Raw genomic sequence first — 26,578 nt, forward strand, 5'->3', positions numbered from 1 at the left:
AGAATTAACATTATGTGACAGAGAAACACAAAGTGAGCAAATGCCTTTGAAAAAAAGGCACCAGCAGACTTATTCGATACAAGGCTGCCACAAACCTTCAATGTGTAAAAAAGGCAATATTGGCGAAACGCAATAAAGCGAAGGACAATAAAATGAGGTATTCTTGTATAAAGAGAGAGACGGAAAGTACAAGCACCAAACTGCCTGCAATGCTCCCACTAAAAGACCTAGGATCCCGTGTGTCTTGGCAACAGAATGGAGAACATGACTTTTACTTTCTGCCTGGTGCAATTAAGTATTTTGTACATTTACAATGTACATTGTAGCTTTTACCAAATACAAATAAAATGTTTCAGTATATAAAAGCTGAAGTACATTACAGTACATTACTTCCTACGACTTTCCTCTCACCAATTCCTGGAAGCCATGGCTGCCACCAAGATCAACATAGACAGCATCTTTGTCATAGAGCACACCACCAACTCCAGACAGAGGTGCGTAAACCAACTTCTCCTTCTCATTTAAACAGCGCTTCTTTTGTTGTTCAGGAAGTGCACAGGGGTCCGGGAGGAAACTGACATCACTCACAGCAAAATCTCCTACACCTGGAAGACAGAGGAAGATAGCTTCAGATACAAGTTTATCAACTATCAACAAAAGTAGCCCCCAGTTGGAAGGCTTCAACCACAAGTGTATTGTTGGTTACTGGCACTGTGCCTCTCTAACTAACCAACATCATCAGAACAGAGGAGATTTGGTCAACTCAATTTTGCTAGCTGAGTCAGAGCTGAGTCTTAAAACTTCTAGCAATGTTGCTCTATCTTGTTTGGCCATTTTTCAGTTTTCCTGAGAAATGAAGTAAGTCATCCCACAAGTTCTACAAATTTGGTACATTTTACAACAAAAGGATACCTGGCATGTGAATTTGGCTTTTATTTTTCAAGTGTGCTCCTCTTAAATAACCATAAAGAGACACCTTTCGGTCACATTTGATATTTGTTCGAATATCTTCTGGGTTTGTCAAATCTTCCATCCTAGAAAAATAAAACCCAATCATATGGCAGAAATAAATGTCAAAATTTTTGCATCTCCCTTCACGTGTCAAAGACTGGTCAAATTCACTAGTTCACTAAACACAGTGTTCAGAAACTTCTAGGGAATACAGAAGGAAGGAAGCACAGTTCACCATCTACCAAAAGAAAAGAAGCAAACACAGGATTCACTGCTCTTAGGCTCTATATAATATACATGCTGTAAGACACCAAAAAGTGAAAATAACATGCATCTGGGGTTAAGGAAGAGATGAAAACACACCCATAAAAACCCTTTATGGGAGAGGATTAAGCTTTGATCTGGGTTTTTGGTGTGCCTTGGATTCTGGCAAGTAGAGAAAGGGATTACAGGCTGAGAAAACAGTATGAAAAAAAATATAAAGGAAAGAAAGCCCAGGGTATGTCTGGGTGACTGGAGCACCATGGTCTAAAGACATGATCACTGAAGATTAAGATGAAAAAGCAGGATAAGACCATATTATGTAGCCTTAAATGCTTCAAAAACCTCACATATTTCTAAACATTTCATACTTTACTCCTGAAGCCAGTGCATCTTTAGGTAATCATACAAAAAAGGAGGTATTTCCAACTACATTTCTCCCTCAGTATTCAAAAAGAAGTACAAAATAAGCTCTCTTATTGTTCTTTTTCTAACCTTTGCAGCTTTGAAATACATGGGCCAGGAAGAAAAACTTTACATGCACTTTTTACCTGTCTGCTAGGATATAAGGATGAGAGGTTTGCCACGTAAGAGGCCTAAATTTCATTACTGTAATAAAACGGCCCAGATTGTGAATTTCTTGGTTTTGATATTCTCCATGTACCATTCCAGAAAGGTAGAACAGCTTGGCACCCTAAACATTAAAAAAACAAAAAATTAAATTTCAATTAAATTCTTGTCATACTACATCAAATAAAGACCTCTAAATAAGAAGCAATCCTAAGGCAGACTTCTAGCAAGCCACTTATTATTAATGCTTCCCAAACTTCTCTGCCTTCTTTCAGTACTCATGTTGTTGGGACTTAAGAAAGGCAACACTGCCAAAACACTTAGCTTCAAGACTGTCTCCAGTCAAATGATGGCATCTATCTGGAGTATTACACAGAGAGAGCAGTGAATCTTCTGGGCACAGAAAAAATTCTATGACCAATGGGCCACAGCAGCATGCAGGGGAGGGTGGAGTGGCAGTATGTGTGCACTATAGCTCCTAGTCCTGCAACTAGGAGAAACTTTGGATAAACTATTAAACAATCATAAATCTAAAACACTTAGAGCCAGGTACTGCCTGGTGCTAGGGAGCTACAAAGACAAATGAGACACACCAAGAGTTCTGAAATACAGACTATTTTGAGGAAATATTGCAGGGACTATGAACAGATATATGCCATAGGTGAATCCTGAAGCGATGTTTATAAATCTATCCTACTTATTTTTTTTGAAAGATTATAGTATTAGTATTCAAAAATTAATTCTCTTCCTACCGGGTAGACTTCTGTCCAGAACCTGTGTTTTAATCGCTTCTTTGTCTTCTTCAGTTGCTTATTATACTTGAAGGAATCTAAGTGAGTGAGAATGCCCATAATTTTGGGAAAGCCATGTACTTGACAGATGTTTAGAAACTCAAATGTTTCCATTTCAAACCCAAAGCTGGCATCTATAAGCATCAGAACCTAAAACAGAAAACAGAATTACTCAAGGAAGCTACTCAAAACAGACCATAAGCAAACTACGGACTATGGGCCAAATCTGACCCATAACCTGTTCTATAACTAAAATTTCACTGGAACACAGCCATATTATTTATGTTTTTTTTTTTTTAAGATTTTATTTATTTATTCATGAGAGACACACAGAGAGAGAGAGAGAGAGAGAGAGAGAGAGAGAGAGAGAGAGAGGTAGAGACACAGGCAGAGGAAGAAGCAGGCTCCATGCAGGGAGCCTGACGTGGGACTCGATCCTGGTCTCCAGGATCACACCCTGGGCCAACGGCGGCACTAAACCGCTGAGCCACCAGGGCTGCCCATATTATTTATGTATTGTCTACAACTGTGTTTGCACTATAACTACAAAGTTAAGCATTTGCAAGAGAAACCATGACCCCAAAGCTTAAGATATTTACCATCTGGCCCTTTACAGAAAGTTTCCCAATTCCTACTCTAGACTAAATGAAATGATTAGGGATCATTTTGATAAGAGAAAATACCACTTTTTGACTTTCTCTAAAAGGCAAGCATGAGACAATATCCACCACAATATAAATTTCCACTTCAGGGATCCCTGGATGGCTCAGTGGTTTGGTGCCTGCCTTCGGCCCAGGGTGTGATTCTGGAGTCCCGGGATAGAGTCCCACATCGGGCTCGCTGCATGGAGCCTGCTCCATTTGACACCATAAAGTGCCAAGGGGCAAGCAATTCGTTATAGAAACAGTACAGGTGTCAACAGGCCCTTAGATGACAACCTTGTCAATTAAAGACAAATGAAGTCTATATATTATTCCTTCTATGCACATACACACACACACAAATCCATGTACTGTTACACACCTTTGCTATGACTTAGGAGGCTTTATGACAACCCAGAGCAATCAACATAAAACAGGTTAAATAAATTATGGTACATGCAACAGAATACTTAAGAAAGAATGAGGTTGAACTATACTACTTATATACATTTAAGACATTGAGTGAAAAAAAGCAAAGTACAGAATAGTATGTATAATAAAGGATGTGCTTTATGAGGGTTGAATGTGTATTCATATACGTATCTAGAATATTGCTTTAAGGGAAACTAAGAGATTAGGGGTCAGAGTAGGGAAGAGAAAAAAAGCACTGTACTCTGTAATATAGTTTGAATATTTTACCAAATGCACGGTTTCCTTTTTAAGTCTTAAAAAGATGTATATGAAAGACATCTTTCTTAACATGTCTATGCTTTTAAAATTAGGGACTCCATAAACTATTTTAATCATTTCAAAAACACAAGATTTAATAAGTTTATACTATTTTATGTTGACAATTGACACTTATTTCTATTAATAGCAGCATTATATGTTCAAAATTTGAATGTCATTGAGTTTTCTGATATTAGAATGGCATAGCTATAACATCTACATTAAATTACTTTTTATTTTGTATCTTAGGAGACTTCCTGGGCCAAAGGACAAAATCTGTAGCTGTTTGTCACCAGTTTTTTAGAAATTGTTGAACCAAAAAACAAACCACCTCTGTTACCCCACTCTTCCTAATCAATATGGCTTTTTTCTTAGATTTATTTTTGCTAATTTAAAATGTAATTAATGAACACTACCATTCAATGCAATCAAAGTTGCACAATTTCCATATGCTATGTGCTGTCTAGATTTTCTATTATAAACCCTGACAACTTCTCAAAGGCAACTCATGTACTTACTTTGTCATAATCATTAAGAACTGGAGGTTCTGGCACCACCAAGAGCAAAGTTCCCTTCCTTAGACAAACTACTTAACTTCTAGGGCCTCAATTTCATCCTATGTAAACTGGAGATAATAATACCTACTTACCTCCAAAGCATATTGGGGGATTTAATGAGCGAAATGTCGAGAAAGGTGTTAGCGCAGTACCTTGTAAGGGTCCAAGAAATGGTCCTACTATTATATGTTTTTATGTACATATGTCTATCTGTATTAATTAACTACGTTTGTTAAAGGATTTTTCTCTACTTTCAGAGTTGAGACTACATTCCATTGTGCACATTCCATTTTTATTATAACAATATCACCATCAACCTCATCATCAATTCAAACACATCTATAGTATCCCTGATTATATTCATCATCCCTTTAATAATCCTTTCTTTCCTTCAAATGGGATCCTGATTATATTCATCATCCCTTTAATAATCCTAAGTCTTTCTTTCCTTCAAATGGGATAATCTACCACACTGCTAAATCCTCATTAGAAATTCACACTGCTCCCACTGACTTACCAAATCTGCCACTTTAGCCAGATCAATCATCATGTTAATGTCACACCCACATTCAATAATGGTGAGTCTGCGCTTTTTACCTGTAAGTAAAGAGATAAGATTTTAGTTTTTTTCTTTAAATATTTTATTTATTTATTTGAAAGAGAAAGCACGCACACTAGCAAGGGGAAGAGCGGAGGGAGAGGGAAAGATAGAATCTCAGGCAGACTGCATTGAATGTGGAAACCCAAACAGGGCCCAGTCTCATAACTCTGAGATCATGACCTGAGCCTAAATCAAGAGTCAGATGCTTAACTGACTGAGCCGCCCAAGGACCCCCTGAAACAAGACTTTTGAAAAATCTTGAAAAAATAGGGCAGCCCGGTGGCTCAGAGGTTTAGCGCCTTCAGCCCAGGGCCTGATCCTGGAGACCCGGGATCAAGTCCCACATTGGGCTCCCTGCACGGAGCCTGCTTCTCCCTCTGTCTGTGTCTCTGGCTCTCTCTCCCTGTCTCTCTCATGAATAAATAAAATCTTTTAAAAATAAATAAACAAAAATTAAAACCTTGAAAAAATATGATCCATTTACTCTAATTACCATTTTAAGTTGTATCCAGTAAAGCACAATATACACTTACAGGAATATGCCAGGAGTTCATTTTTATAGGAGCAAACTGATAAATACCATCTTGGTTTTCTTGCTATGTTCCCTAATTTTAAAATAGTATCAAAAGTCTATCCACATGAATAAAGTGCTCAAGCAGGTACAATTCTGACTGGAATGGGCAGACAAGCAAGCTCCGTGGTGACTGTGATCCTGCTGGTAAGCACAGCAGGCCAACACTTCTATCTTTATCAAAATTTTGCATGTTCTTACTAGAGCTAAAAACATCCTCAAACCTAACGTAAGAGAAATCTCTATGGAACAATTGTTATTTCAAAATTACCTTAAAAGTAATCAGTCTACGACTCTTGATCATAGAGTTGTGAGTTCAAGCCCCACGTTGGGAATAGAGTTTACTTTAAACAAATAAAAGTGGGGCACCTGCCTATCTCAGTCAGTGGAGCATGTGACTCTTTGATCCCCAAGTCAGGAGTTCAAGCCCCACACTGGGGATAGAGTTCACTTAAAAAAAAAAAAAATTAAAAAGTCAGTAAAAATAACAGTAATGCCTTTAAGATCAAGAAAAGCTTTGGGGTGCCCGGGTAGCTCAGGTGGTTAAGTGTTCAGCTCTTGGTTTTGGCTCAGGTCATGATCTTGGAGTCCTGGGATTGAGCCCTGCATCAGGCTCTGCACTCAGCAGGGAACCTGCTTGAAAGATTCTCTCCCTCTGCCCCTGCTCCACTTGCTCTTAAATGCTGCTCTCTCTCTAAGATAAATAATCTTTAAAAAAAAAAAAAAAAAAAGAAGAAGAAGAAAAAGAAGAAAGAAAAAGAAAAGCCTCAATCCAACTATAGCATTGCTATAATAAATTTCAGGGCTTAGACAGTTGAGCATGTGACTCTTGATCTTGGGGTTGTGAGTTCAAACTCCACGTTGGGTAGAGAAATTACTTAATAATAAAACCTTAAAAAAAAGGGGGGCGGGAAATTCAGATTCTTCCATTACCATTTTGGGATTTTTTTTTTTTTTCATCTTCCCTCAAACAGAAAGGTCACCATCTCCCAGAACAGGCAAATTCTCACAGAAAAAGAGGAAAACCCCCTCATTTCCCTAACGATATGGCCTTATGAGGGCAAGTAGGTATGCCTGACACACAGCAGATACTCACTACCTGTTAAAGAAAGGTGATCACTATGACCAACCCAGGTTGCCCAGGCCTGCCAAACCTTTCAGAGGAACACACCTGGCAAATCCATATAGCAGTCCAAATAAGGTGTACATCTACATCATTGTTATATCTAGAATCTATCCTTTTCTTAAACTATAGCCAACTTAGTAGTACAGGAAAGGTAATAAAGTGAGAACATTACTTCAATATTTACCAGTCAAGAAAATGTTCGACAAAGATATGCCTGTCCCTCAGACGACACATGCCCAATCAGCCTGAGGTAGTAGACTCCTACCTGACACGATTGTTACAGGGCCTCTGATCTCTGTCAGTTTCTGCCTGGTGAAGTTCCGAATGAGGCACTGGATCAAAGTGCTCTTTCCAACTTTTGGAGGTCCCATCACCACCACCACTATTGGTGGGGGCTCTAATGGAGTTCGATCAACCACTGGAATGTGATGCTTTTTTGTCTTCAAATCCTGAGTCCTATTTGTAAAAAGAAAGAAAAAGTGTATCAATTTTTAAAATACAAAAGGCACGGGATCCCTGCGTGGTGCAGCGGTTTGGCGCCTGCCTTTGGCCCAGGGCGCGATCCTGGAGACCCGGGATCGAGTCCCACATCGGGCTCCCGGTGCATGGAGCCTGCTTCTCCCTCTGCCTGTGTCTCTGCCTCTCTCTCTCTCTCTCTCTCTGTAACTATCATAAATAAATAATAATTAAAAAAATTTTAAAAAAAATACAAAAGGCATCATCCTTGTAAGTAAAGTGGTCTTTAAAGACCACAGAAAAGACAATATGGATACAATTAACTTGTTAACTTCTAGACCTAATCCAAATAACCCCTTCAGTAAACATATAACAGATTTACTTCAACAGTACAGAGAATTTTAAAACTACACACACCTTAAATCTGATTGCTTCATTAACTGACTACTATAATAGTTAACTAAACTATTAGTTGACTAAACTATTATAATAGTTTAAAAAAGAAAAGATAAACATGCAGGCAGTGTATCATAGTGAATAAAAGCAGAATCTTTGGAATTAAATTTGGCTATTAGAGTTTAATTCAATAATGTTTAAAGTACATATAACAAAAACTTATTAAATAAAGCTATTTATTACATTATTATATAAAACATATCCAGAAAAAAACACAAGCACACCTATTACCATAGAAACTGTTTAAAGTTTACAATATTTCTTTCTTTCTGTCTCTCTCTCTCTAGTAGACCTCAGGCACAGTGTGGGGCCCAATGTGGGGCTTGAACTCACAGCCCTGAGATCAAGACCTGAGCAGAGATCAAGAGTTGAACGCTTAACAAACTGAGCCACCCAAGTGCCCCGCTCACATTTTAGTAAAAGGAGTATGGCATGCATCTTCAAGTCCTTCAAAGCTGTTAGACTCATAAATCCAAACATAATCTAGGCAGGCTCCTACTGCTTAAAAAAAGTAAATGGAGGAGCAACTAGACTCCTGATAAGCATACCTGTGAAAGGATCGAGCCATCCGCACAGCAGACTGGACTGCAAAAGCTTTGGGGTTTCTCTTCCGGGCATCTTCCTCATCTCCAAGTTGGAGATCCTGCAGATGCCGTTTCTTTTTCTTCTCAGCTTTGGGCCCACTGTGTTTCTTTCTGTGTTTCTTCTGGTCCTTAGTCTCCATAGTGACTTTTTACCAATTTACAAGTAACTCTAACCTACATTGATGAGGCAAGGGTCGGGGAGGGGGCAGTGAAGAGGGGAGAGAGGGGGAAGCATTTTACAATCTAGAAACACCCAAGAAAAAACCGTACTTTTCTTATTTCTTTATTAAGAGATATGTATTCCAGCAACAAGGATAGAAACTTCTTCATACTATCCCCAGTTTCATTTCTCTGTTATGCTATACAGCAGATTTGTTAGTTACTTCTGCTTAAGTTACTTTTTATTCATTTTAAGTGTCTATATCAGCACTATTTCTGCAATGATAGAAATACTCTTTACATAAACTTTTCAACACAGTGGCCACTAACCACATGTGGCTTCTGAGAACTTAAAATGTACCCAGTGAAACTGAGAAACTGACACTGAAATTGTACTTAATCTTAATTCCATTCTAAATTTAAATAGTCATATGTGACTAGGAGTTTCCATGCTGGACAGCTCAGCCCAAAATTTCAACTGGACTAAAGAAGTGGTTTCCAAACTTAAACTATCTTTAAGATACTTAAGTTTAAAAAACTAAAGCATTTTAATAATCCTCCAACATGACGGCATGCGTTGCCTTTAGTACCTGTTTATTCTGTAAAACTTTTAAATTATAATAATCATTTATATACATCTTAAAAATCAGTTAACATCTAGCTGTGTGACATACGGTTGGTTATGGGTGTTGCCTGGGGACCACATGGATTTGCAGAAACCCTTGCAAACATTTTTCTGAGGGTCCCTGAAATTCATGGCCCATAAACTGAGAACCACTGTATTAGTGACTTTTCTTAGGAAACTAGACTGCATACAATCTGAGCGCTTGGCCAATTAAAAAAGAAAGAAAAAAGAAATAGGAAAAGAAACTAAGAAAAAAGTCGCTTCTTTCATTTAAGGTACCGAATTAATTTCAATAAGTATTTGTGTCTGCCTATGATGTACTAGGCGTGGTGTGAGGAAAGGACAACTGTGATCCGACTAGCGAGGAAACAAACGCAAATTAGCATTTCCGGGCGGGCCGTGCAGTCAAGGGCCAGGAGCGGGCTGCGCTCGGACCAGTCAGAGACATCCCACCAGCGCAAATACAAAGTCCACACACACCGGCATAGTGTCAAGAAAGACTATCCAAGAGTTAGGAGAGCCGAGTTCTAGGAACACCTTCAAACTACAGCTTTGTGGTTTCGGGGCATTATTTTTTTTTTCTCCACCACATTTTAGTCCCAAATCTGTACCGACACTTTTCTCCCTTTCTTGGGGGGCGAGGAGAGAGCTGGGGAAAACAGCTTGGAATCAACAGATGTGGCTCAGCTCTGAGTCACCTGCTCGGACTATCCCGCCAAGAAACGATCCCGCTCCTCTCCCTGCCACCTCCCGACCCGGTCCGGACTCCAGGCACCAATGCACGGAGCTACTCCAACGACCTCGGCGCACGTCTCCGGCAGGTACTAGGCGGGGCTGCCCAGTGCCTGAACGCTCTTCGGGGGGCAAAGACTGTCCCGGCAGACCGTGCCGAGCACGACTCGCAAACCCTCGGGGCCCAGGCCCCGGGACCCTCCCGCCCCCGCCTCCTCTAGCCCGTGGCCGTTACCGAGTTCACAACCGCTGCTCCTCAGGCCCGCATGGACAGCGCCGGAAGCGGAAATGCACCCTACGCGCGGACTCTCCACGCCGGCAGGAAACAAGAAGGCTGAAGAAAGAGCCCGACGAAAGGACGACTCGCGGGAGGGCCGGAAGGGAGGCTTCGGATTGGCTGAGGACGGGCGCAGGCGACGACTGCGCCTGCGCGAGCCCCGCCCCGGCCGCCCCGCCAATCCCCGCCAGTCCCCGCCAATCCCCGCCGGGCGCCGCAGACTCGGTCGGGGCTCCGAGCGGCGTTCGCCGTGCGCCCCCGGGTGCCCCCGGCGCCGGTTCCTTGTTGGAGGACGGAGGACGAGGTAACCTACGTAGTCTCGGTCAGCCGGCGTCTTGACGGGCCCTCCGTGGCCTGATGTTGGGAGTCTCTCTGGCTCATCTGCGGGCTCATCCTTGAAGATGACGGAGCTGGGCACTTGCCGGACTTCAGTGCTGGAATTCCCTCCGGTGCCAGCACCAGGACGGAGGCCCGGGACACGCCCTGTCTCGGCAGGTTCTCTGTGCCTGGAAGAGGGGCTTTCCCCGGAGGATCCCACGCATTCCCACCTGAGGGACTGCCTGAAAGTTCACTTAACCCCCATCTCAGGTGAGCCAGTCGTCCTCGTGACCAACAGCTGTGTACATTTTCAGGATGTGTGTCTCCTTCTTGTCTTGGAGGTTTTCTTTCCTTTTTTTCTTTCCTTTTTTTTTTTTTTTTTGAGGTTTTCTTTTCAATATGAACCCACCAGTGTTCCTGAGACTCAGCACCCCCCCACCCCCCGCCCACGAAACTAGGCTCATTCTGGTAGTTGAGACCGCAGTGCTTCGTGCCTTTCACAGTGAGCTTGTTCTCTCCGTCAGCATCCCACAGGTGCTCACGGCAGTGCTAGAGGGAGGGCTGCCCTACAGGACACACACCTCCCGCATCCGTGAAGAGTGTGTAATTTTGTAATTCCCTCGGACAGTGTCTTCTTGGAGCTCAGTATAAGTCGATCTTCCCAACATTCTCTTGGCTCCATGAGTCCCACGCTTGTCCTCTGTCTTGTCAGCCCTTCACCCCCGTGATATACCCTAGACCTTGTCAGGTCCAAGGATTGCAACCCCCAAAGCATCCCACCCTGACTGCCACTTCCTGTCTTAGAAGGTTAGTCCCTCTAATACCAACTAATCCAGTCGGTACCTCTGACCCAGATCCTACTACCTTCCTCCCTTGGTGACTTACCCTTCCTCTCTAGTAAGCTAGTTTAAACTCCAAGGGCACTCATTACCATCAGCCTCTTGTATACTGCCTCACCTCCATCACTTCATCATATCTGCTTGGTAAAATAAGAGCCCAGGGTAAGCCCAATTCTCCATCTACTCCTTGCTACAACATATGAAACTAAACATGGCTGGAGGAAAACCCAGAGCCATGCTGACCACCCTCAGCTCAATAATGCTAACTTTGCCTGGTCTATGTCTTCTTCCAAATGAGTTTTTCTCATCTCCTCTTCTCTCTTCAGTCTTTCCCACCACCTCTCCCTTCCTTGCTCTGACTTCACTAAAAAAAAAAAATGGAAGTGAGACTCCCACTGTCACAGACTTCCACCACCACATCCACGCATGCCCCCCTCTGCTGCCTGCCTGTTACTGTAGGTGAACTACCACTATGTCCACCTAAAGAAATCCTGCACTTGGGTGCAAGATCCCGTCATCTCCAGGGTGTCGCTCCACCCAGTCTGTCCTCTCCCCAGCATCATCAGCTTTTACGGAGCTATTCCTATCATCCTACAATGTGTAGTTATTTCTCTCATCTTCAAAACAAAAATTGAACAAAACCTCTAGACCCATTTCCTATAACAGATAATACACCTTTTCTCCATGCCCTTTTGTAGCAAAATTTCACAAAAGAATTGTCAATATGTTCTCCAGTTCCTCTCCTCCTATTCTTAGATTCTCGTTGTTCCCAGCACACCTCCCACAATCATGGCTGCTCCTTCTCAGTAGCCTTTGCTAAAGGTTCTTCCACTCCTACCTGACGTCTTTAAATGTCAGCCCACAGGACTCAACCTTTGCTTTTCTCTTCTATGTCCATACTTATTCCCTGGATGATTTCATTGTGTCTTGCAGTTTTATTTGTCATCTGTATCAGTTAACAATTTATTGTCTCTTGCTACAAATTCATTCTTAATTGCCTACTCTAAAAACATTTCCTTTGACACTGGCATATATATCAACTTTTGTCAATAGGGAGCGATGGAGAGACTTTGCAGGGGCAGTCTTTCTGCCTGGTTCTCCTTTGCTCCTTGGCCAGACTCCTGCAGATGGGTCATTCTTCCAAGGCCAGCTCTTCCAGTATGTGGTGGCCAGAAGCATCCATTGGCCAGCAGCACCTCACTCTCTCCCCCACCCCCACCTCCTGGCACTTTTGTCATGGAGTGACTCTCCTGAGACACCTATCTTTCCCCAGCACCCAGAGAGGGAACACCAACAAGTTCCAGCGGTGTAGCATCACAGGGACCATCCTGACAGCAGTGGGCTATGGCCACACCCCTTCAATGAGATCTAGATCTCAGCTGATGGGGGGTGGAGTTGAGAAGAGGGACTCTTCCTGGGCCTTCTATACCTGTCCTAGGGTAGTGGCTGCTCCTCAGATCTGCTATTCTTAATATTCTTTAGAATTCTCTTCTTATTAGCCGCCATACCCTCCCATTGCTCCAGTTACCTGTTGTAGTTAATAATGCTTAATGTAGGAGATCCCCGGGTGACTCAGCGGTTTAGTGCTTGCCTTTGGCCCAGGGCGTGATCCTGGAGACCCCAGGGTCAAGTCCCACATCAGGCTGCCTGCATGGAGCCTGTTTCTCCCTCTGCCTGTGTCTCTGCCTCTCTTTCTCTCTCTGTGCGTGTCTCTCATGAATAAATGTTAAAAAATCTTTTTAAAAAATAATGCTTGATGTAAACTTTTCCTGTTCAAATCACAGTGAGTTTCTCTTTTTCTTGGACCCTTACCAATCACCATCATTTACCAACAACTCCCAAATTTATATAAATGACTTAGACCTCTTTCTTGAACTCCAACTGCGTCCCTGACATATCCATTTGTTTTGTTTTGTTTGAGATAGAAACTCCAAGGGCAGCCCCGGTGGCAGCGGTTTAGCGCCGCCTGCAGCCCAGGGTGTGATCCTGGAGACCCTGGATCGAGTCCCACGTCAGGCTCTCTGTATGATGCCTGCTTCTCCTTCTGCCTGTGTCTCTGCCTCTCTCTCTCTCTCTATGAATAAATAAATAAAATCTAAAAAAAAAAAAGAGAGAGAGAGATAGAAACTCCAATTGTTAATGCCAAAAAAGAAAAATTTTACAAATCACTTAAAAATACACAATAAATCAGTTATGTCCTGGTAATGGAACCAAATAGCATGGTGACAAAAGTATGGGGACTCTTCATGCATTTACAAATCTTTCGAATTTTGAATGATGTGAGTATATTTATCTACTTTAAATGAGAATAAAAGAAACATTTTTAAAACTTTCCAAAATCTTTTCTGCCAATTATTTTATTCTCCCCCTGCTAGAAAGTCAACGTATACTGTGATGTGTGGCGGGGCCTTTAAATTTGAGTTGACATATCCATTTGGATGCCTAATGCACATCTCAAATGTGCGTGCCCAAATAGAACTCATGATCTCTCTCAAACTGCCAAGTTTTTATCTCAGTTGATGACTATCCCAGCCATAAAGTTGATTAGGCCAGATACTTAAGAACATCCGTGTCTCCTCTCTTTGTATCCTCCATATCCAACATGTGAGGAAATTCCTGTTGACTCTACCTTTAAAATACAACCAGAATGCAACCACTTTTCATACACCACTCTGAACTGAGCCCCATCTTATCACATAAATTAATACAAAACCTCTTGATGATCTTCCTGCTTCCACCCTGCCCTTGCAAATTCACAATGCAGCAGCCAGAGGTGATTCTGTGAACATAAGAGTGCCATTGGGAATTTGAATTGGTATAAACACTGGAAAATGGTTCAGCATATTATTACTGAGCATAGACTTATCCTATGAGCCAGTGACATATATACAGAAAGACATGTACAAGAGTGTTCATAGCATCATCCAAACCAAGAAAACTCCAAAAGTCCATCAACAAAAACATGAATAAACTAGTATGTTGGTACAATGGAATAATACATAACAATGAAAATAAACTACAATGAAGGACAACATAGATGATGTTTAGTAAAAGAAGACAAGTCACAAAGGAGAACATGTTTGTTTCTGTTTGAAGTTTGAAACTAGTGGGATGCCTGGGTGGCTCAGCGCTTGCGCTCCTGCCTTCCACCCAGGGAATGATCCTGGAGTCCCAAGATCGAGTCCCACATCAGGCTCCCTGCATGGAGCCTGCTTCTCCCTCTGCCTGTGTCTCTGCCTCTCTCTCTCTCTCTCTCTCTCTCTCTCTCTCTGTGTCTCTCATGAATAAATAAATAAAAAATCTTTAAAAAATAAAAAAAGCTTGAAACTAGAGAAAATTGACATATGGCAGCGGAAGGCAAGGTAATTGTTACTTTTGTAGAGGAGGGGAATATATGACTGGGAGGGGTCTGTGGACAGCTTCTAGAGTACCTAGTAATGTTCTCTTTACTCACAGGGTGTTAGTTAATGGGTTGTTGACTTTGTAAGTAATTATTGAGTGATACATTTGAGCTTTGTGTATTTTCCGAATGTATATTCTATTCATGTTTATAAGACATATTTTGTAGTCAATAAATTGCCATCTTCCTACATTCTTTGCCATTTTTCTTTCCCTTTAATTCTTAATTATGGATTAAGATTCCCTATTTACATCTAGGAATCTTTCAGAGATTGCTAAGGGGTTCCTTAAAGAAAGTTATTCTTAGCCTATTTGGGGTAATAGATCCCTTGGAGAATCTGATGCCTGTCCAGAAAATGCACCCTCACATATAGTTGTTAAAATTTCACACATTTTTGGACCCATGAAAGCCTACAACAGCCCAGGTTAAAGTTTTCCAGAGTCTACTGAAATCCCCAGGAGTTCACCTGCAGGAAGAGGAGCTGGTGTCCAACCCCAGATGGTCCTACAGGGAAGAAGGGGCAGTCTCCTCCACATTTGTTGCTTTCTGGGTAGTGGGCCAAGTATGAGGCAAGGCGTCCCTAGCCCAGAGGGGCAGGCCTGGGAGAGTAGACAGTCAGTGAGACCCTTATTCAGGTCAGCTGGAGGTGAGGCTGTTCAACTGTCACAGAAGCTGCTAGGGTGTCCATGGCATCACTGGATGACTGCTGGACCACTTTACCTCAGTAGGAACACTCTATCAAAGGTTTATCATGAGCACGCTATGGTCAGACAGGGGGACCCAGACAGGTTATGTCAGGTTGTGCAACCACCAGCTCAGTCCCATGGTAGCATAAAGATGCTCCACATGAAGTACAGAGCCATCTACCTCCTGGTCTTCCACTTGCAAGAAAGGGACTTGTGTCCCTGGAAGGGAGAAGTGCTCAGAAGTACCCAGGCTCCTCACCTGTAAACTCAAGCCCCATTAGAGCAATTTCAGAAACAGACTGGAGGACTTGGGAAGGTGGGATTGGAAGGGCTGATGGCTATACAAGTGAGTAAGAGGTTGGTGTGGGGCCATGGTATTCAAACTGTAGCACACATCAGAATCTCTTTTAGGGCTCATTAAAACATAGATTGACAGTCCTGCCTCAATTTCTGATCCAGTAGTACTTGGGTGGGGGCTGAGGATTTGCATTTCAAGAAGTTCCCCAGGAGAAGCTGCTGCTGCTGGTCCTAGGACCAGCATTGAGAACCACAGTCTACAGGATTTCAAGTTTGCAGGAGGCCCTACCTCTATAGATGTGTTATCCATCCAGTTGATCTTGGAGACTCAGGTCCTGCCCGTAATTGTGGCTTGCCAAATCCCTCTGTATGGCACAAAGTACAACCAGGAGCTAGTAAGAGCTGCTTCCTGGATGTAGCAGAAGCCAGCCAAATGCTACTATCTCCATAGCATCCCTCAGTATCATCAGCCTCCTCTCTTTCTCTTGCACCTGCTGAGGAATGAGGTGTGGATCTGGCCTCCAGTTTCAGCCCTGGCATTCACCATGGGTGGCAGGTCACTCAGCCTCATTGGCTTGACGTCCTGAAGTCTCAGGTAGGTGAAGGCAGGCAGATGCTCACAAGAGCTGTGAAGACTCAGACACAGGGCCAGACACCCAGACATGCACCAGAGGCCATGGGGCAGGTCCAGTAGCCCAAGGGGTACAATTCTCCTCCGTGATCCTCAGTTAAGCAGCATATCCAGTGTGTTGATAGGAGAGTGAGACTAAGAGTGTCTGAATCCTGCTTTGTTCTTTAGTGCTCTATAACTCTGAGCTCTCTTGCTCAACCCAGCCCCTTGCTTTCTCCATTGAGCTCCACACCAGGGCACACTGTGAAAAGTGCCAGAAGGGGGGGCCCAAGGCAAGGTCACTTGCCTGAATGTGTGTGAGGTGGCAGCGGGCCTGCTGCTGCTAGGAACCTGGATGGATCTAAAAGAGAGAGAAATGAGCCATGACCAGTCAGGTGGAGCTGTGCATTTTAGCCATGACCCCATCCAGGCCCCTGCTCCCCTTTCCCATCCCTCTCTCCCTACCAGCATCCATGAATGCCCACTTGGTACGAGGCCCTGGCAATCTAGAAGCCATAGGGACAACCCTGCTTTCAGTGACCTCACAACCTAATTGAAAAAAGCAGACACATCATGGATATCTAGAAAATGAAGTAGAAATAAATCAGAGAAAACCACCACTTATTTTGGGAGCACCCAGGAGTGACATCCAAGTATCACTTCCAGCTGTTCATTCAAGGCTAGCCTAGTAGCAACCTTTTGTAGGCCCCAAGGAATAGAAAAGGCTAGTGTGGCTGGGACAGAGATGGAGAACCATTTCCAAGCCAGTGAGTCCAACTAGGTTCTGGGGTCAGAGCAAAAACAACATGGATTAGTGATGCAGTAATAATGTTAATGACAATCAAAATAATAGCTACCAGCATTGTATTTTCCATCTGCCAGGAAATCTGCTAAGAACTTTACATTATCCCAAGCAATTCTCACTAACGGCCTATGACTAAGGCATTACCATCTGTCTTTTGTAGATGAGAAAGTGGAAAATCAGAGAAACTTGTGCCAGTAACATGATTTGCGAGCATCTGAGCCCAAAGCCAATGCTCTTCGCCATTCAGTAGACAGGTTAGTCTCGCAAACTAGTTGTTTCAGGAGCAGGCAACCATTGTGGGTACATAGGTATGCAGAATCATAGGCATGTAGCACCTAAGTCTGTCCATCCGGATACAATGGCTGCTTCCCAAATTCCCTTTTTACTTTGTTACTTTGTTTTAACATTGGTTTTACAATTATATAGGCACTGGAGCAGTGCACAGAGCCTGGTTCACAGGGTCTGTACACATCTCTTTCCCTTTGTAGGCCTTGTTTTTCTTTTTTGGAACACAAGAGGATGGCTATGCCTGAGGGCCATTCAACTCTGATGTCTTTTAACTTGTAGAGCCATTTCCCTCAGAGTCCTGAGTCTTTGTCAGTGTGACTCTTCATCTCCTCTGGATGAGGGCCCCAGGGGCAGGTGAGGCCACCACTGTTGGCAACAGCCGACTTCAGAGAAGGCCAGGCAGAGCTGTGAACACAGCACCATTCTTGTCCAACAGCATCCAGTGACTGCCCAGACCTGTGTGGGAGGTTCTGCCCAGAGATCCCTGCTTAACTCCTGAAGAGAAGAGCACTTGGCCCCCAGGAAGGGTCCATCACCACTCTGGCCTTGAAATGTGCTGGAGAACTCAGCCCTTTGACTTACCTGCAGGCCACTTAGGCAGAGCCTGTGCTGTTCTCAGGCGAACTAGCCATATATACTTTCTGGTCTAGAGGGGGCAGAGGACAGCACCCACTCCTCACCACATATGCACCCATCACCACCAGTGGCTTTCAGATGTGACTAGTACCCAGACTTTGTGGATGTTCTTGATTTTACTTTTAAATATTCTCTATACCAGCCATTTCCAGACCTCCCTAACCCAGGCATACAACCTGAAGGTTATATATAGAATTTTAATGTGGTCAAGCCCATCTGCCTTTCATTTGGAGATGTTTACTTCTCTTCGCCTTTGTACTCAGATCCTTAGGAACCATTAATAGGTTTGTTCCAAAGCTAGGGCCTCCTCACTTCAGCCCTGATATAGGCTGAATTGTGTTTCTCTTTGAAGAGGCAATTTAATTGAAATGAGGTCACCTGGATGGGCCTAATCCACTATGAGTGTTGTCATCACAAGAAGAGATTAGGACACAGACATAGAGGGAAGACCATGTGAAAACAGATTGAGAAGACAGCCATCTGAAAGGCAAGGGGACAGAATTTTCAGGAAAACCTACCAACACCTTGATCTCCAACTTCCAGACTGAGAGCTGTGAAAAAGTAAATTTCTGTTATTTAAACTACCCACTCTCTGGCATCTGTTACAGCACCCTGAGGAAACTTATATAAGCCCCAAGCCCTGGGATAACCAGGCCAGACCTACACTGAGCTGTTGCCACCCAGCCCCACACTGGGGGATACTCTCAAGTCCAGCCTGGTGTGCTTTCATTTCCACAGCTGATAGAAATTTGAGCCAACCTTATGTTGATTTCATTGGGCTAATGGCTATAATGAGGACCAAAAAAATCTAATTAAAAACTATCTTTCTGTGATAAAAGGACCAAGTTGGAGGAAAAACTTAACACATCTTTAGCCTCGATTTAATACTTTATTTCTATTTGCACTTAGGCCAGTGAGGCACAGGCAGTGCTGAGCTACTGGGCCGAATCAATGAGGGAGCTGCGGTGAGAGGCAGAGGCGCTGTCTGTGCCGAGGAGGCAAGGCCATGGTGGAGTCACCTTGCTGGAGGTGAAGCTTTGGGTCCTGAGAACAGCAGAGAAGGTTGGACAGATTAGCAGTGAGAGGGGGGCAGTCAGGTTTCAGCCTATTGCCTTGTTGGCAGAAGAACTTGGGTCAAGTTTGCCTTTGCACCCCAGAATCTGGTGACTGATTTTCTCAGCCTGGCTCTGTGTGCTGCTCTGTCCTCTGGTCGTCTGGATCTGCATGTCCTGTGGGAAGGGCTATCATGGGGCACCCCAGAAGGAACCCTGCAGATCAGATCTCACTCCCTGTGGTTTAACCCAAAGGGGTGAAATAGAATCCAATCCCTGACCTGAGACAAATACAGTAGAAAGTTATAGTCAGAAGTGCAAACTAAAGAAAAAAACGTTTCATGTGTAAACATTCCACATGCTTAGCACAGGTTGGGCACGTCTTTCAGCATCTGCAGTCACTAAGTCAGCAGCTGTGGGGGACAGGTGCTGACCTCCCAGGGCCACAGAGCTAATAGTTGTAGAGCAGGATTTTGTTACAGATAACTCAGCTTTTAGATAAATAGGCTCATGTGCTTTTGCTTTTAGGCTCTCATCTCAGTTTAGGGGGGATGGAGCACTGGTAGAGATTACAGACATATGCAGGGGATGCCCCCTAGGCAGCTGGAGCACATTCCAGCAGCCTGGGCAGGGCCATAGCACAGAATGGATGTTTGTAGGAAGGATCCCACAGATGTGCTCCATAGGACAGGTCTGTCCTCAAATACTACCGAGAAGACCATGAGCGCTCTCTCTCACTAGCTGCAGCCTTTCCCAGTTGTGAGCCAGCACACTGGGGAGAGCACAAAAGCCTGCACTGCTCTGTTAGAATGCCATATTCTCCAGTCAGGGTTTACCGTGCTGTGTTGCCTACCACTTCCCATACTCATCCCCTCCCCTCGAAAAGCCCAGCATTGTCCTACCTGTGTAAGGGGTCTTGGGCCATCCTCAGATCATTGAATCTAGAGTGTGCAAGGTATAGAGTTCCAGAATCATCTTACCCCCACCCCTACATCTCCCATATGCCAAAGAACAATGCATATGTAGGTTCTCCTCCTTCACTGTTATAAGAGGCAGGGTGCATGATCATTTCAAAGCAGCCTTCAGATCCATATGAGATTTTTTTGTTGATTTGCTTTGGTATCATGAAGCATAGTGTTTCTCTCATGCACACATTTGGAGCTTGAGGGACTCGGACTATTGTGTGCAGGGTACCCCAAAACCCCCAGAGAACACCTATCCAGAGCATTGCTGGGCAGCAGCTCCCATTCTGTATGTCTACTAATATGAAACAAGAGGGCTGATTATTTTTGTTCTTCTGTTGAGGACATGAACACAGTAGTTGAGATCCCAGGATTTAGGTGCCCTGGTTTGAATTCAGCTTGATCATCTACTTCTGCCATGTGGTGGACCACATAGCCACTTAGCCAAGTGGGCCCTTTCCCCAAACTGATACAACCAGAACTACAGGTATAATGGGGCACTTGTATTAGCCTGTTTTCAAGGCCCCTCACAGCCTGAATCATCTAGAAATCCAGGAATGTGAAATGTGTCCTATTTCTGCATGTGAGACAGCATGGAGTCACCTGGAGAAGACTTTGAGGAACTGTTGGCACTTCAATGATAATGAAGTTCCCACTGATCAACTGTAGAGGTTTACAAGGCAGGGCATTTCAAGTGGAATCTAAGTAAAGATGACATGTAAACCACTTGTATAGCAATCTAATACTGTGTATGGAGTCTGAACACACTCATGGCCTCCAATTCAGAATCTCCCCTCAAGGAAATCATCAGGGAAACACAGACATCGAGGTGTCCCCTCGGTGTACTAGAATAATCCCAGTGACCTAAAACAGCTGCCACTGTGTGCAGCTCACTCCAAGTCAGGACTCTGAGTAGCCTATTTCTCAAATATCTCACTTAATCTTCACAAGAATGACTAGGATGTAGCACTATTATCTCCATTTTACAGATGTGAAGACTGAGGCTCAGAAAAGTTATGTCATTGAAGGTCACAGACTGTGGGGCCAGTGTCACAGTGCAGACAATGGCTGTCCACCTTTACCAGCCCACGTCGTGCTTACTGTGCCACCTGACTGCAGGTCTGATCATGAGTTCTTGAGTGCCCACTGGACCAAGGGCTGTTTGCATTTACTTAAGTTGCCCACCATTAAACTGAACCAAATGAGCAATAAAATGACAGTGTGCATGGGAAGGGGAAGTAGGGAGAGGAAGAAGTGGAGCCCAATCCCAGGCCCCTGAGGTCATGACCTAAGCTGAAGGCAGACTCCCAAACATCTGAGGCACCCAAGCACCCCCACACTTTTATAGTTCTCAATGAGATGGTAAATTGGCTCCCAGATTCTTTGGAGTCCATAGAGGAACACCTGTCAGGCTTTGGCACTATTTACCTTCTTTTGTCCACTCTTCATGTCTGAGAGTTCCCCCACACTTCATGTTGTCCATTCCTGAGATGAAGCTGGAGCCAGCCTTCCCAGATGCCCTTGCAGCTGGTGTGGCTGGACTGTGGGCTGGGGCTGCAGCCCTGATTCTGGGATGTCCTCACCTGGGACTGATGGTGGTGGTGGGGGAGAACCATAGGCTGCAAAGGACCTTCTTCTGGCAGTGGTGGCAAGAGAAGTATTGACCAGACCTGAATCTCTACTTCCCCTAATGACAAATATTTACATCTGATTTCAAAAACCTTATAAATATGGATATGGTGGCAACTTTAGTGAAATAGAAGATTTAAGGCTTTTTCTCTGTAGCGAAGAGAAAATGCACAAAGCCAATTCAGTAGATTCCTACATAGACCACATAGGTTTATAAACTCAAGCAAGGCACCTACCTTCTTAGCCCTAAATACACGAGTTAAATAAAACTTAATCACCTGGAAAACGTTGTCCTTCCCTTACCTTGGGGTGTTAAAGGGAGAGTTAGGGTTTGGCGTTGAATGACTCAAGAGTGATAGTCTGGCTCCTTCAACTGAGGGTGTTTTTTCTCTTCTCCATTTAGTTCACAACTACATTCTCCTGCTACAGTTTAAGCTAAAACATAGGGTAAGGTGGGTAAGGATAGTGTTCTTTCCATCTCTCTATCCATACCTGCTCTTAGAACATTCATTATACATTAATATTCATGAACAAAATCTTCACCTTCAGAAAAATGTTTTCCCATAATTATTGATCACACGCTAATACAGCTAAGGTGTGATAACCTTTGTAGTGCCAATCCTCTCCAGAGCTGGAAGTCTAGAATCCCAGGACCCTAACACGAAACCTTACTTTCCCCCTTAAAATGACCATGTAACATTGTGCTTAAGAAAATTATACTTCCATTAGGAAATAAACATCTAAGTAAAAACATCAAAGAGGAGATCTCTAAGGACATAAAATTACATGCCATCTGCAGTGGACATTAAGGCCAAGATTGCATCTACCCTGAGTAACTTGCTTCCCAACACACATTCTCTTCTTCACCAGACACCACTGTTTAGACTTTTCTCCTCAGTACTCCTCCGCTTAGGCAACAGAGTTTCATAAGGCCTGAGCATATGTTGGGGAGAAATATATACGGATATAATAAATGATGAGAGGATTTTCAAAAATCAGGGAAGGGAGACAAAGAGATGGTGATGTGTTAATACCCAACCCCTAAGCTGGAAACTTTCCCACCATCTTAGGATCATGCTTCCCTCAAGCAAGACCATCCTAGGAGACTGCATTAGCATATATATATATATATATATATATATATATATATATATATATATGCTTTATTTTAAGGAATTTGCTCATGTAATTGAGGAGGCTTGGCAAATCCAAAATCTGATGAAGGAGGCTAGCAGACTGGAGACTAAGGAAACAGTTGCAGTTTGAGTCTGAGGACTATCTGCTCAAAATCCAAGAAGAGCCAATATTGCAGATGAAGTCTGAAGGTAGTCTTCTGGAGAATTCCTTCTTGCTTGGGGGAAGTCAGTCTTTTTAAAATTCAAGCCTTCAACTGATTGGATGAGACCCATCTCAGAAAGCAACCTACTTTACTCAAAGTCCACCAGTCTAAATGTAAATCTCATCCAGAACACTCTCACAGAAACATCCATAATAATATTTGACCAAATATCTGGTTCTGTGGCCCAGCCAGATTGACATAAAATTAACCATCACTAGGACCTGCTTATCTTGGGCATGGAAATGAGTACTCTCATTCTGGGGCTTCTGCCTGGCTTCCCCTCTGGCAGACACTTGCCTCCCTTAGTTCTACTACATGGCCTTCTCCCTGTTCTCATGTAACTTGGTCTAGGGGACATCGAAAGGGTTTCAGATATAATATGAAAAGCAGTCTATTCATTTGCTCTATCAATGAGTACATCTGTTTTCACTCAATAAGCTGTCAATATTTACAATGAGTAAATCTGTTTTCACTCAATAAGCTGTCCCAGTATCTTTCAGATAACTTAATGATGAGATAAATATTGTATTTAGAGCTGCGCTTGATGGAGACAATTATATGGCAGACCTACAGTAGTCACGTAGGTCTAAATGATGACTGGTGTTGGCTTGTCCTGAAGCAGCCCTTGAGATTACTAAATTCAGTGTTCTCTTTATCTATAGCCACTAGCAAACAACCCCAAAACATTGAACAATCACAAGATTTTGGGTTCTTTGTCCAACTCAAGATCACAAAGATTTTTTTCCTTGGTTTTATTCTATAAGTTTTATACATTTAGGTATAACACTTAGGTCTATATCCACTTTTACTTATTGTTATATATTGTAGAAGGTATAGATCAAAGGTTTTTTTGTGTAAGAATATGTAAATGTTCCAATGCCATTTGTGGAATATACTACCCTTTCTCCACTGAATTGCCTTTGCATTTTGCTCATACACAGTTCTCAATATATATATTCTGGTCTATTTCTGGACTCTATTTTCTGTCCAAATAATATATTTGTCAATATTTATGCCAATACCACCCTGTCTTGATTGATGTAGCTTTATAAAACTCAAACCCAGGAAATCTTAATCCTCCAATTTTTTTCTTGTTTTTCCATGTTGTTTTCATTATTCTAGGTCCTTTACATTTCCATATGCGTTTTAGAATCAAGTTCTCAATGTCTGTTTTTTTATAAAAGCCTGTTGAAAAAAAAAAAAAAGGAAAAAAAAAGAAAAAAAAGCCTGTTGAAGCAGATGGACAAGGGCCTTTAATGGTGGCTTCCAGCAGCTCCTTGCTCTGATTTACATAAGGATATAGCAATGACCCTCTCCCTAGCTGTAGGCATCTCACCCTGTACCCTGGTAGCAGGGGAGACCTGAGACCTAGGAGAAACATGAGCCTTTCTCAGAGGGGGTGGGTAATGGAGAGGGTCCTTTGGCAGGCCCAGGCTGTTGTCCACACAGCAGTTACACAATACACAGTCTGGGGACACTGCACTATATCTAGTACTAGGGGTTTGTCTGAAGATATAGTGGGTACACTAGAAGGTGGAATGGGCCAAACTGCAAACTCAGATAGCAGTTTTGCAAAGAAAAAGAAAAGATCAAGAAAACTTGAAGTACTTTGTGAGAATAATGATGTTAGCATATGCACTAAAAAGAGAGGGTAAAATATCACGAGTTATATGGCACAAAACTGAACCGTGATGATTTGAAAATGCTACCCTTTAGGTGAGAAGAAACCAAAGATAACAGAGACTCCCACAGTACATCAGAAGAGGTGGTTAGAGTGGGAACAAGGCAGACAGCTGTTAAGACAACATCTTTAGGAAGGAGGTTACACAAATACATTAGATATACAGTGTCAGCAGGTAAGGTCATAACTTGGACTAATCCAAAACCAAATGGATCATGGAAAAAAAGACTTTAAAATCGATCCTGAAGGGAAGTAAGTCTCCTAAGCAAAAAAAAAAAAAAAACCAAAAAGGTCCTCTGATGGTGTTCTTGAGATACTCTGTTTCTTAGAAAATGCTGATGATATGGATGAAGAAGAGGATAATGGCATGACTGAAGTTATCCCAGAAAGAAAAGACAAACATTGGATGAATAAACACAAAATAGGTAATGAAGGTTGGCCTAATGATCCTGATATGGAAAGAATGTGTTTTGAGACTGCTGAATATGGTGAAGGAGCTGAAGAATCATGAGGTGCAGGGAAGAATGTTACAGAATGGGCTGAACCAATACTGTTTCCATCTGGAGGAGGCTATTTTTTTATCGGTTCTGATGATGTTTTGTCTAGTGTAATGGGCCTCGGAGACCTTGGAGACTTGACAGTAATAAACCATGCAGACTATAGTTATGGCTTGTTTGCTGTCAATAACGTTGTCTTCCAAAAGATATGGAAACCCCAAGTATACACTACATAGGCATTTTGATGGAATATAGACATTAGCTTTTCATCCTGTAGAACTTGTGCTGGTTACTGCGTCTGAGGACTGCTCTGAAACTTTGAAAACAGCTTCTGTTCAAAAGAGTGTCTCTTTACATGTAAAGCCTACCTACACATTTAGAGCCCACACTGGCCATGTTCTGTCATTCGCTATTAGCTCTAGTGTAGTGGTAGTACTGATGCAACCATCCAGTTGTAGAATATGCCTAGCCCTGTTTACACATATGAACCAAATGTTCTACCTGGCACTTTAGCTGCATATATAGTTGCTGTTTGGGGTCTTGCTTGTAGTGTAATAAAAAAATATCAGTTACTGTCTTGTTCAGCAGATGGCACTGTTAGGTTATAGAATCCAGGAAGAACTGCCACGTATTTGCACTTAGAAACAAGGAGTATGTAATACCTACATCAGTTCACTCTATAGCTGGGATTCAGTTTATGGTGACCTCTTTCAACACTGGAAGTACAGTAATTTAGGATTTAGAAGTATCAGTCATTTGGTGATGATTTCATCACACATAGATTCTGGTTTACAATCCAATAAACACATTAAAGGAGTAGTAAATCATCCCACACTTTGTTACAAAAAAAATGCTAATAGACACATCAAATTTTGACAATACAAATGGGTAAAATGACCCATTCTATGGTAGTTCATTTTGATGGTGTTACAAGTATAGCAGTAGACCCTAATGGAATCAATCTGATCTCTAGAGCCATGACTGTTTCATGAGATTGTGGAATTTAGACAGTACATACGAAGAAATTAGATAAATCAACATATTATTTTGTTTGCCATCCATCAAAACATTTATTACCAGTGTAGAAGCTGATACATTTGCCAAAGTACTTGTGTGAATCAACAAAAACTTGCATCATAACAACAGATTTGCTTGGACAGAAAGAGGGTCTGCAACACTGCCATCAAGAGGTTACTGCTTTGAAACTGCATATGATCTGCCTGATGAAGATTATTTGGGGGTAGACATAAATCAGTGGAAGTCACTTCTTAATTTCTGGCTCATTCATTTAACTGTAACTACTATATTTTGTGGGACAAGGAAAAGACTCAGTATTTGTGCCCTGTACTGCATATGTCTGATTTTTAGGTGTCTTAAGCCAATGTGGAGTCTAATCTTACAAAAGACTTTTATTTTGGACTCTGTATGCTTCCTTAGGGTTAGGAATGTGGT

The 26,578-nt window shown here is 42.7% G+C and overlaps 1 protein-coding gene and 1 pseudogene across 2 annotated transcripts in view; one reads left to right on the forward strand and one right to left on the reverse strand.

The window, feature by feature from the left end:
• Positions 1-10,215, reverse strand: part of BMS1 (BMS1 ribosome biogenesis factor) — a 53,200-nt gene extending 42,985 nt beyond the window's left edge. Inside the window, exons 1-8 of one of the 2 annotated variants that reach the window (XM_025990462.2) lie at positions 10,046-10,215; positions 8,259-8,468; positions 7,064-7,254; positions 5,018-5,097; positions 2,535-2,723; positions 1,764-1,906; positions 913-1,034; positions 412-605 (exon numbers count right to left, since the gene is read on the reverse strand). In XM_025990462.2, the coding sequence (XP_025846247.2) occupies positions 412-605; positions 913-1,034; positions 1,764-1,906; positions 2,535-2,723; positions 5,018-5,097; positions 7,064-7,254; positions 8,259-8,434 (1,095 nt within the window). In that variant the 5' untranslated portion in view covers positions 8,435-8,468; positions 10,046-10,215. The remainder of the gene's footprint in view (positions 1-411; positions 606-912; positions 1,035-1,763; positions 1,907-2,534; positions 2,724-5,017; positions 5,098-7,063; positions 7,255-8,258; positions 8,469-10,045) is intronic. The other variant, XM_025990473.2, reaches the window with a different exon arrangement.
• A 273-nt stretch (positions 10,216-10,488) lies between these two features.
• Positions 10,489-26,159, forward strand: LOC112924149 (striatin-3-like; annotated as a pseudogene).
• Positions 26,160-26,578: the final 419 nt, after the last annotated feature.

The sequence above is a fragment of the Vulpes vulpes genome, chromosome 15 (genome assembly GCF_048418805.1).
Source record: "Vulpes vulpes isolate BD-2025 chromosome 15, VulVul3, whole genome shotgun sequence".
In the NCBI taxonomy this organism is placed as follows: Eukaryota; Metazoa; Chordata; class Mammalia; order Carnivora; family Canidae; genus Vulpes; species Vulpes vulpes.